The following is a 12287-nucleotide window of genomic DNA, read 5'->3' as shown; positions in this document are numbered from 1 at the left end:
ACACGGCAATGAAAAGACAAAGGACGTTGCATTGACTCAGTCGTCTCAAGACAAAGAGAGTGGCTCGTTCCCATATGCCCGCAGATGGCACGGAGTGGAACGCCTGGATTTACCAGCAAAGGGGGGAGACAAGACAGAGACCAAGGGCAGATCCATTTCCAAGGCTGCCAAGAATAATTACCTGAGTGTGAAATCAGTGGTCTCAGCTGGGGAGGGACAAGCCAACCTCCCCAATGGGAGAAAAATCCACTTGGCTATTTTCAGATCAGAGCATCCTGAGAAGAGGGCTCCCCTCCCCCAATCATTACATGAACAAAGAAATCGATCCACTGCATTTGGAGGACTCTAACGTGGATCTAGCGCATGGGTTCCCAACTGGAGGGGGGGGGGGGCACGAGGCAACCAGCCACATACACCCCCGTCAATCCCACCCCAAGTTTTGCTGCTTTTTTTTGGGGAGGGGCGCGTGAGGGTTTCTCAAAAATCAGAAAGGGGGGCCAGATGCCGAGAAGTTTGGGAACCACTGATCTAGTGCTTCTGCAAGGTAAGTGCATCTCCTGGCTATTGTCAGCTTTCCAGCCCCTTTGCATGTATTGCTTTTCCTTCGTCTTTGGTGTTACGTGGGGTCAAACAAAGCCACATCAAGAAATCATAATCAGGGAGTAACACCCCATAACCAGTCGTAATGGGGCAATGGTAAGGTGGGGTTAAACCTTCAATGCCTGGGCATAATGGAACTATAAAAAGGGAATTCTCCATGGCTTGTGCAAGAGATCTAACTTTTTGGGAGGTTACTGCGTGGAGAGGAGAGGAAACACTCCCATTTCCCCTCTCAAAGACCTGCTGGAGTGAAGCGCTGCTCCCTCCGTCACAAAAGCCCCTCCAAACAATTCCAACAAAAATCCCTGTGGCCCTAACGACGTGCTCAGCCCCACTAAGTGGCTTTGCTAATTTGTTATATCCCAGCCCCCAGAACAAGCCGGTGCATAAGAATTTGCAGCAGTTTTCACTTTGCGACCATGAGTACGTCCATTGTTATCAATAGTTGTATTCACCGCAGCGACGTTAAGAGGTTTGCAGGACTGGAGCCTTAAGTTGGAAGCTCTTTGAGAGAGTCAGACTCAGATTTACAAAGGGATTTAGGCACCTAAAGATGTACGAATGGTAGGTGCCTAACCCCTAATCTGGTGCTTTAGGGCCCAGATACCTAGCTCACAGTGGGCATTAAAGAGCATTATTTCTACAAGAGCCTGATTCTCGGGACTTAGGCACTTTTGAAAATGGCCCCTATATAAAGTTACCATTACAGCCTCTTTTGGCAGCGTCGATAGCCTGCCAAACCAGGGGCCTGGCTGGCAAGCCCCTGGCTTTTTAGTTCTTACTTTACTTTGTGCAACCACAAGACAGTCCCCAAAATAGAACAGCGTCCTTCCTACCTTTTCTTTGTCACTTGCTTCCCTGGCCACCGTTGAGCCCTGAAAAGAACAAAAGAAGTGGGACATATTCCATCAACTCACCAGGAGTAGACAGCAGCCGTTTAAATTGACCAACCCTTGGGGCTTATGAAATGCTCATTCTCTTTCTTTTTTCCCCTCCAAGAGATGAAGCAGTAACCCCAGAAAAATATTTTTAAAATGCAGAATAAAAGCAGCAGACAATCTGGGTGGTCCGGGCTGGAACGTAGAGCCCTGCAAATTTGCGGAGATCCACTTTATATATGCGGGTAATCTGCATCCGCAGATGTGAATATTCGGGACTCATTTTTGCAGCTATGGATACAAATTTTGTACTCATGCAAGGCTCTGCTGGGAGAAAAACGTGTTCCTTTTTGGCTTGTTTGCTGCTCTCTGGTACTATATCCAGTCATCTGAACAATGCAATGTTGCCCCAATTTTAAAATACATACGTACTCAAGAGGAGACACACCCCCCTGCACCTTCCTCTGAATCATCTGAGACAGGAATCTGGGCGAGAAGGCCACTGGTCGGATTCAGGACATGAACCCCTAGCTCACGAGAACCCACGTGTCGAACAGCAAGGGACTGAAATCAATGGCGACCCCTTCTCTTCCCCCTGGAGCCAATCCTAGGTTTCACGCTTTGCAGGCTCAACTTTCTCACGTCCATGACAACAGAGCATATGGTTTCTCTCTGCATTCGTGCCTCCAGGAACTACAGAGCCGCACAAAGATTCTGACCTTTGCTTTCTGAAATGCAGCTCACATGCTACTCTCTGAAGTGGATTTTATCTTAGCCACACATCTCTCTGCCCTTCTAGTGCACACAAGGCAGGACGAAGGCTCACAATGAACCTAAGTTACATGCGAACAACGGGAAAGCGAGTTTTTTGGTTCAGTGGTTGGGCTTTAGGGCAGGGGCGGGGAACCTCTTTTGGGTCGGGGGCCGCTGAGCCGGAGAAAAATCAATCGGGAGCTGCACACAAGTGAGAAGCAAAAACAGACAAAAACAAACTGACAGGGTCCCCGACTGAGAAGCAGAAAGACTCTCCCCAAAGTCCCCTCGCACACCAGAGCCTAATGGGGCCCAGGCTAGTAGATTGTATGTGCTCCAGCCCCACAGGATCACCAATGCCAGAGAGGAATCCTAAGCCTCGTGGGCCAGATCCAGGCAAGCTGAGGGATGCATCTAGCCCCCACCCCTGCCTTAAAGGAACCAATGTCATTCTGCCAGTTACTGTCTTGGCCACTTGCTGTAGGAGACAGAACATAAGAACGGCCATACTGGGTCAGACCAACAGTCCATCCAGCCCAGTATCCTGTCTACCGACAGTGGCCAATACCAGATGCCCCAGAGGCAGTGAACACAGCAGGTAATCCTTACGTGATCCCTCCCGTCATCCATTTCCAGACAAACAGAGGCTAGGGACACCCCTCCCACCCATCCTGGCTAATAGCCATGGATGGACCTAACCTCCATGAATTTATCTAGCTCTTTTTTGAACTGTTAAAGTCTTAGTCTTCGCCACATCTTCTGGCAAGGAGTTCCACAGGTTCACTGTGCACTGAGTGGAAAAAAATCTTCCTCTTGATTGTTTCAAACCTGCTACCTATTAATTTCATTTGGTGACCCCCTAGTTCTCTTGTTACGGGAACACACAAACGAAGTTTTCCTTATTCACTTTTTCCACACTGTGCCTACAACTTCCTAGCCTCAGAATTCTGCACCTACAGAAATCAGCGATCAGTTTCTTTGAAAGTGAACTGCAAAGCAAGACTAGCTTGTGTGTGCCCTTTACCACTCTGACCTAATGGGAAGGGAACCTCACTATTAGAAGTACCACGTCTCAGCTGCACTCTTGGAGTGGAGGGACTGTCAAGCTTTAGAGCATGGGTTCCCGAACTGGGGGGCATGAAGAAATTCTAAGGGGGGGGCATGAGGTGATCCAGATCTCCCCCCTTAAGTTTCGCTGCTATTTTTGTTTTTCGACCCTGGTCAGTTCCTTTTTTTTGGGATGGGGGGGCCTCAAGTGTTGCTGCTATTGGGGGGTTGGTTCTCAAAAATCAAAAAGGGGGCATGATGCCGAAAAGTTTCGGAACCACTGCTTTAGGAGAATAGGAAAGTCCTGGATTTGAGTCATGAGACGTACTCAGCACCTTGTCCATCTTCAATTAAATGCTGACACAGATGCCACTCTGGTGTCAGCCTCAAGAGATGAGCCTATATGGTTCCACCAAAGCTTGACAAAGTCCTTCAGCAAACAGGAAAGTTAGGGTCTTCTCAATCTAGCATGGCAAGTAATGCGAGATCCTGCCATGAAGATGCAGGAACAGGCTCATATACAAGGAGAGGTATGCGTTTCAAGCATTCCCTTCCCTAACCATCTACACGGCAGGGCTACTCAACACACGGTCCGTGGTGCAGTTTGGGTTTACGTGGCGCTCAACACATGGCTTGCGGATGGAAGCCAAAACCAAAAAAGCAGTCAATATAATGGTCTTCTGTTGAGATGCGTTTTAGTAGTGAAATCCCTCGACTGTAATTGCTCATTGAAAGTGCTGTCACGTGGCTGGAAATTGGGTAAGTATTGCATTTTATTAATATCAGCAGAACTGACTTAAATGGGGCCTGAGTGTTGTGTAGTCTTGCCTTAATCTTTGTATTCATGCCCATCAATGTAAAAATCTATTTGCATATATTTGCATGGATATGCAACCATACTTAAGTCTGCATGTGCTGCAAGTATCACCGTGGCCCCCGGGGCTTCCAAAGTTGAGCAGCCCTGATCTACGGACTGGTCGCTTTCAGGCCCTTACCTTCAGGTCGTACTTTCGATGCACCGTCAGCCTGTGGCTAAATACGTTCCTGGTGACCACCATGTAGGTTTCCACCCCGTCCACGGTGAGTCTGTACATGCCGAGGAACTGGGGGAGGAGGGTGTTCCCATGGCATTCCACTATAAACTGAAAGGGGGACGGGAAGAGGGGGAGAAAGAATAAAAGTCACACTACACGTCTTTGGCAGCGCACACTGCCCATGAGAAGCTAACCTTCCAGCGCCAACTGAGGGACTTTTTAACGGCCATCCACACCTCTGTTCATGGGAAGCGAAAGGATTTGCAATTCAATGGAAGTGCAGTGGCATGAGGGAGGGGCCATTTCCACCAACGCCAGCTGACATCTTTTTTTTCCTGTGCAAAGCAGCATTTTCCCCAGCTTATCCACCTGGGACTAATCCAATGTGGGACGAGGTCTCGATTTGTAGCTTTCACGCATGGGCAAGCCCGTGTTTCAGTGATGCAGAGCAGGGATTAGGGGTGTTACAGTGTAGTCAGTTGAACGATTAACCAGAAAGCCTGGGCTTATCGGTTAATTGTATCAACTACATGCAACTCCCCCCGCTTGCTGCCACTGAGGGGGAGGGAGCAGGTGCTCATGCATGCCAGCTTCCGTGGAGCTGCCTGCCCCCTGCCCCCCCCAACGAATACCCTATCCCCTAGGTCACAGGACAACCCACCCCACCACCTCACTATAACCCCCCACCCTCCAGGAGCTGGTGCTGGAGGCAGTCAGCTCCCCACAAGCACTGGCTTCTATGGAGCCACCTCCTCCCCCCTCCCTGTGCTGCTGCGGCTCTGATATGAGAGGCAGCAGCGCAGCGGGTGAGGGGGGCAGGCAGGAGCCGGTTTTCAAACTAGCTCCCCACACGTATTGGCTCCTACCAGAGCTGCCTGCTCCCCTCCCCAATGCCTCTATCGGGGAGGGGAGGAGAAGCGGATGCTCATGGCTGGCTCCCCTCACGTGTAAACGTGCAACCATTAGAATTTCCAGGGGTGACACGTTTACACAAATAAAAGATGGTTAACGTCCCTAGCAGGAGGAACGCCAGTTCTCTGGAGGAGAGGTGAAGTTAAAAATCCAAAAGGAACAGAAGACAACATGTAGTAGCCACCGGCAACATCCTCTCGGACCACACGACTTCCCCCGCAGGACAGCTGTCAAGCAGGCGGCGCTCTGGCTATTCCACGGGGCTCCAAAGGCCAACTCTGCTCATCAGGTGCCCCTAAGACATTGTTTGCCACCCTCTCCTCAGGGTTCCAGACTCACCGTACCTGATGGTACTTCTTGAGTATGTTGTGCATCTCCGCTACATCTTCGCTAGACACGGCCTTAATGACAAACCGCCTGTCGTAAGTGGTCAGGAAACGGGCCCCACAGCGACCTTGGCTGTCGCTGTTCACTGGGGCGCTCCGCGTCACCGAGTTCTGAAGGGTAAGAATGGGGAGAAGAGAAGGGGCGTGACCTTGGTCAGAGGAGCTGGTGGAGAGCGGCACGCATCATGCTCAGGAGGTCCTCTATTTAGCCGTCTTCGGAGGAACGGTCTTTTTATTCTGTGTTTGTACAGCACCTAGCACTGTGACACTACGTACTTAATATCTGGTGCAGGACTGGGTCTTCTAGAAGCTATGGCAATCTAAATAATGGGAGCTGTTGGGTGCCCAATACATTTATTTAAGTGCCTAGCTGTGGAATTGAAGACCCTGATTTTAAGCCTCCACCTTTAAAAAGCTTGCCTGCCAATTTAACACATTTTTAACACCAGTGACACCACTCGCATCTTGCAGCAAGGAAGTCTTTGCTAAAAATTCGTCATCTCTCCCCCTCCCTTCAGTTATGGTGCAAGAACTCACACCACATATGGTCAGAGACTCCTTTGAGTTCCTCCATCAAAACCAAGAACAGCCAGATTGGATATTCCTGTTATTTCCAGGGCATAAAAAACAAATAGGAACAAAAAAAAACACCCACACCCCAGGAAAAAAATTCTGTTGAACAAAAAGGAAAAAAAAAGGGAACTGACAAGAGCTGAAAAACAGTCGCAGCCCCTTTAATTCCCGGGACCAGTCTTTAAAAAAAAAAAAAAAAAAAAAAAACACCCCTTGTACTCCAGGGTAAAAGTTGTTGACAAAAAACACACCACACACATACACCCACCCAAGTTTGCCCTTTTAAGGCAGCCATTTTGAGTCTGCCTGGGACACTCCATGCTCTCCCCACCCCAGCCAGAGCCAGGAAAAACACAAAATACAGGACATTTCTCATGTCCAATATTTTCTGAATTTTTTTTACCATATTGAAAGCCCAAATACCAGGCTTTCCAGTTCAATACTTTACACCTGGCGACCCTAGATTTTAGTTGTCTGGTGGTAGCAGAGGCGGGGACAGCTCGGGGGACAGCCAGGGTTCAGGTGGCTGCCAAAGTTAGGGATGTAAAAATGTGTTTAAAAATGTAACTGTGTAATACAGGGGTCTCCAACCTGACAGAGGCATGTAGATTAGGCTACCCAACATAGGAAAATGAAGCGGTGATTTAAATAATCGCCGCTTCATTTAAATTTACATGGCTGCCGCGCTGAGCCGACAAACAGCTGATCAGCTGTTTGTCGGCTCAGCGCGATAGTCTGGACGCGCGGGTGTCGACATCAAAGGTATTTGTTGACCACCCAGGTAAACCTCATCCCAGGAGGTTTACCTGGGTGGTCGACAAATACCTTTGATGTCGGCAGGGGAGCGTCCAGACTATCGCGCTGAGCCGACAAACAGCTGATCAGCTGTTTGTCAGCTCAGCGCGGCAGCCATGTAAATTTAAATGAAGCGGCGATTATTTAAATCACCGCTTCATTTTACTATGTCGGGTAGCCTAATCTACATGCCTCTGTCGGCAGAGGCATGTAGTCTAGACGCACCCTCAGAGACCTTGCTACTTAGAGAGGTGGGATTACGCCTCATTTTACAAGCTGGGCAGTTCAGGTAGAGATCAAGTGACCAGCCCAAGGCCCAACAGAGAGTCTGTGGCAAAACTGGGAACTGAATTCTGATTTTTTAGCTACAAGGCCATTCTTTCTCACAAAGAGAAACTCTTTTCTTTTCCCCTGGACATTGTTTTATGCACATGAGTGAAACTATCATTTTACCAAACTCTGAAACATTCCCTATTAATTTGCAATTTCCTTATCTCTAGCTATACAAGCTCACCCTCCCATCTGTACAGATGCTCTGAAATCTACATCAACATGAAGGATGTTTTTTCACCAAATGCACAAGTATTTTTCTGGACCCTAGTTACAGACAACACCACCACATATTTTTATGCCAGTAATTACTACTGCTCTCTCTTCTCCACCCACGCTGCTTTTTGAAAGCGTACCAGCAGCGGTGCATGGGGCATGCTGGGAACTAGAGGAGTTTCCAGTTCCAAACTAAAAAATAAGATGAGAGGAGAGAGGTTTCATTTTTGAAGGAAGTATTTAAAGGCACCTCACTTGAAGGCAGAAGGGGAAAAACTCACTTCCTGCCAATGGCCTAGAAACTGTCAGAAGGCAGGGAGGAATTGCTTTTTGTGACATTTGCAGCTTAGAAGGTGCCGTGTGGGCTAACATATATCCTCTCAAAAACCAGATCGGCTGCCAACATCAAGCCGATTTCCCTTCTTTTGGAGGAGACAAGAAGCAGAAAGACCATGTGAGATCCTGTGCTGATGCTGATGCCCTCTCCCTCATAAAATAGCGATGTTAAAATATAGCTTCCTGGCCAAATTCCCACTCAAATTACATCCTACCTGCTTGAACGCCTGCTGGAATTTCAGCTGAATGCAGCATTCTACGTTTCCTGTTCCACACAGCCTCCCTCACACCAAGTGCTGTTAAACAACTGACACTGTTCCGCCCCAGAGGTGGGAGAAATGAGCCTTTCAGAGCGACAGGCACTATAAAGGACAGATCAGGCATGAAAGGAAATTGTCGCAATGGTGTTCCCAGAGAGGAAGCGATTCTGAGTAATACAGAGTAACCTAAGAAAGAAGAGCATCTAGGCTACATAAAAACACATTTGGGCTGATGAGCCGAAGGACAAAAATAACGCCAGAGAGAAAGCAGCAAACAATGTTCACATCAGCAGATGCAAGAGACAGGCGGACTTGTGTGAAAAACACCCACGCAGCTGGTTTCTTGCGGCCAACCCACTACACAACAGCAAGAGTCAGGGTAGCTGTGTCCAGGATTCCGCCTCTAGATCTGGATAAAGCCTGGCATGAAATCGTGCCAACGGACACTTCTCTGCCAGTACAATGCAATCGGATAGAGTGTGTCTGTCAGCAGGAGAGGAAAAAAACAACAAAGGCTGGCACGGAGCAGCCAGATCTTTCCCGACCACTGACAGATGGGGCTTGTCATTGCTGATGACCGGACCGCGTGGGTTGTCCCCGAGTTTCCAAAAACGATACTGTAACAAATCCACGGCTTCCTAGACCTGACACCCATCTCTAGACAGTACATCACCGCCACTCAGACATGCATGGGGAATGCCAGAGACGAGTCTCCGCTCCCCCGCTCTCAGGACACGCCCCCAAACAGCTGAGCTGACAGCGGGTCTGCGAGATGCAGCTGCGTCCACTACAAGCGCACGCATCTATAATTAGGCGTTTCCATGTTCGTATTTAAAAAAGCACCATCGATGATCTCAGCACGACTTTTTGCGCTCTGTTTCTTAATACCAGTAGCCAAGGATTCCTGATGCTTACACTTTAAATAGATGCTGCCTTTCACAGGCTGCGCTCAAAATTCCTTATCAACATTATTCCTCCCCACTCCGTTGCATGGTTTGAGAATGTCCTCGTATTTATCAATGGGGAAAGTAAGACGTATGTAGGAATTCCTGTTCACACAGTGAATCAGTGGCAGAGTTGAGATTAGAACCCAGCAGATCTGATGTCTGCTCCTTCGCTAACCACTAGACAGGACTGCTGCTCATACCAGTACGTGGAAAAAGGTTTCTATTGCACCTTTTTTAGAGCGTGTTATCTATTATATATTGGAGTCTCTCTGTCCATCCGTTTGCTTGTACGAGTTTCCTCCGAAAATGTTAAGAGCTAGGATCACCAAATTCAGTATGCAGCTTCCTCTTATTCTAACGTAAGGCAGGGTCAGGGTTTGGTTGTCCCAGGAAAATGGGATGTGCCTGGAATGGGGTTGCGTCTCAGAAAACCAAACAGAAAAGAGACAATCACCAGACAGGTGAAAAGGACTGGTTGGGGGTGCCCCCCGCTCCCGGCCTCCAGACCCCCAGCCCTCTCTAAAGGGATGGAAATCCCCAGCCCCTGATTTATACTAGGGTGATGCCCGCTGTTCCCTTTCTTCATGGAGCCAAGGGAAAATGCACAGTTTGTTGCATTCCTCACTCTGGCTGGGGAGCGCAGGGGGCAGATAAACATGGACCTGCCCCAGCCGGGGGACACACACCTCTCACCTGGCCCCAAACTGCTGCAGTAATAGGGGACTGGGGTTGTCCTCTCTCCCCAGGGCAGCCTGAACCCTCGTCCCCATCCACACCCCAGAGCAACGATTCAAGTGAAGCAGTGTTCCTTCAACTTTTTAAGACCGAGGAACATCAAACCATTTTTTTAAAAATGGGGAACGCTAAGGTGTTGTTTTTTTAATTGAGGAAAAAAAAGTCCCCAGGGAAAAGTTTTTTTCTTTTTTGCTCAATAAGAGGCTTGCCCCTTTAAGGCCATTCTCCAGGGAAAAGTTGTTAACTAAAAGAACAAACCAACAACGGAGAGGCTTGTCCTTTTAAGGATGGCCACAGAACACACCGGTGTGCTGCAGAACACACTTTAAGAAACGCTGAAGTGAAGCCTGCACATTGTTATTTTATTTTCCAAAGAACAAAAATGAATTGAGTTCAGGACCCGAGCAACACCAGGTCAATCTCCTGGGAGTAAATAAAAAGCTGTGAAAAATTCCCAACAGACCCTTGTTAGAGGAATTCCTTATTTGGGAGGGGACCTAGCGTCACCAATGACACCAACAACTAGCTCGTATACAGAACAGACTCGTTAGCAGCAACGTATCAGTACCTTAAAAGCTGTTGCTGCGAACAAGCATCTTCTGTATAGCACTTCTCATCAGTGAATCTCAAAGCTCCAGGCACTGGGCTAGCTGGACCGTCGATTTGACACGGCACGGCCACTCGTGTTCTGAAAGAGCTTGAGCAAAGGAGTTCGGATCACCACCCTCATTGTCAAGATGGGTAAACTGAGGCACGGGGAAGGGATGCGACTGGCCCAACAATACCCAGCAGGCCAGCGATAAAATCCTAATCCCTGCTTACTAGATTACAGTCTTCTCTCCCCCAAGGCCCACTCAGGAAACTATCTGCAGTTCCAGACTAACACAGCTACCCCTCAGAAACCCGGGAAAACGTGTGCACCAAAAACGCACTTACAGAGAAACAGTGCGCAGGAGAGAAGACAAAAGGAATTTTCCATCACCGGCACCTTCAGGGAGTGTACGCGCAGTTCATCATTCAACTGTAATTGCGAAGTAGCCAGCATGCTTTTGTGCGTACACACCCAGCTACACCCCCCCCAACAGAATCGCTCTTTACAACAGTCACCTCGGCTCCATCGCCAAGCGGCAGACAGGCGGCCCCAAGTGCTAGAGCTGTGACATGCGGCCGTGGAACTGTGGCTACTGTTTTTTCCCCACAGCGACGAGCAGCCGATTGCAGAAGCAAAGCAAAGCAAACTGTTGCTTCTGCTACAGGAAGCATGCGCTGCTCTGTGAAAACAGCCCGCAAAGGCCCATTCTGACTGGGTGTACAATAAGGCAGCAGACTAGAAGGGAGTCTAACAAGTGGGGGAAGGGGATCAGGAACGAAGCTTCTACTGAAATATAATTACAGAAAAAAATTCAAAATAAAAGTTCATCTGCGGTTCAGACATGCTCCTAAGAGGAAGGAATTGTATTTTTGCAGCCTTTTTCATCCAGTGCTCTCAAAGTGCTATACAGACCTCATTCTACAGCTGCATCAACTGAGGCAGGGGATTAAGTGACAAGCCTAAGGTCACACAACACGGCAGTAGCAGCAGATGCCTCCCCTAGCTCCTAGTCTTATGCTGTAACTGCTCTGTCTCCTCTCTCAACATGCTCCCAACAAGGCTTACAGGACACGAAGATATTCAGCTGGAGAAACTCAGACCTGACTTACAACAAAAAAATAACTGGGAAAAAACTCTCAAAAATAGCCAATGAGAGACAAAGGAAAGATGCTCTGAAGACTGAAGGACTAAGGACAGCTAGGGTACGTCTAGACTACATCCCTCTTTCTAATAAATTAGACACTTCAAAATTGCAAATGAAGCCGGGATTTAAATTTCCCATGCTTCATTTGCATATTCGCATCATGGCGCTCTTTCGAAAAAGCGCTATTTCGAAAGTGAAACCACAGTCTAGACGCGGTTCTTTCAAAAATAGAAGGCTTTTTCGATAGATCCTGTAAACCCTGACACACCCCTACAGTACAGGCAACGTGTCAACTTCAATCTGGACAGACCTAATCACCGGGCTGTTCCATTTCCATGGCCCTTGATGGACAAGCAGAAATGGTTTAAAATTACAGCAAGGGAGGGAAAAACTTCCTACCTGTCAGGGTGGTTAAGCACCGGAATAAATTGCCCAGGGGGGTTGTGGAATCTCCATCACTGGAGATATTTCAGAGCAGGGTAGACACACACCTGTCTGGGATGGTCGAGACTAGATGGCGCTTGGTCCAGCCATGAGTACAGGAGACTGGATTTAGTGATCTCACGAGGTTCCTTCCAGTTCTATGATTCTAAGCGTGGGAGGGGGCAAGTGTGTTTTACTGCCACATGCTGCCCTCCGAACCCCTAAAGTAGTCAACTGAACAGGGCCGTTCATGGTTCCTCCGCCCAGATTAGCAGGGTGCCTTCATCCAAAGGAATAACGACGGCAATTACACTGTTGCTTCCAAT

At 48.5% G+C, this 12287-nt stretch overlaps 1 protein-coding gene across 2 annotated transcripts in view; it reads right to left on the bottom strand.

Annotated features, from left to right (window-relative positions):
• Positions 1-12287, bottom strand: part of PIP4K2B (phosphatidylinositol-5-phosphate 4-kinase type 2 beta) — a 39394-nt gene that overhangs the window by 9977 nt on the left and 17130 nt on the right. For both annotated transcript variants that reach the window (XM_006126210.4, XM_075911394.1), the window contains exons 4-6: positions 5569-5721; positions 4274-4420; positions 1437-1475 (exon numbers count right to left, since the gene is read on the bottom strand). In XM_006126210.4, coding sequence (XP_006126272.1) covers positions 1437-1475; positions 4274-4420; positions 5569-5721 — 339 coding nt within the window. The remainder of the gene's footprint in view (positions 1-1436; positions 1476-4273; positions 4421-5568; positions 5722-12287) is intronic.

This window comes from Pelodiscus sinensis, chromosome 29 (genome assembly GCF_049634645.1).
Source record: "Pelodiscus sinensis isolate JC-2024 chromosome 29, ASM4963464v1, whole genome shotgun sequence".
In the NCBI taxonomy this organism is placed as follows: Eukaryota; Metazoa; Chordata; order Testudines; family Trionychidae; genus Pelodiscus; species Pelodiscus sinensis.
The sequence above is the reverse complement of the archived record's forward strand: the minus strand, read 5'-3'. Positions and strand labels throughout refer to the sequence as shown.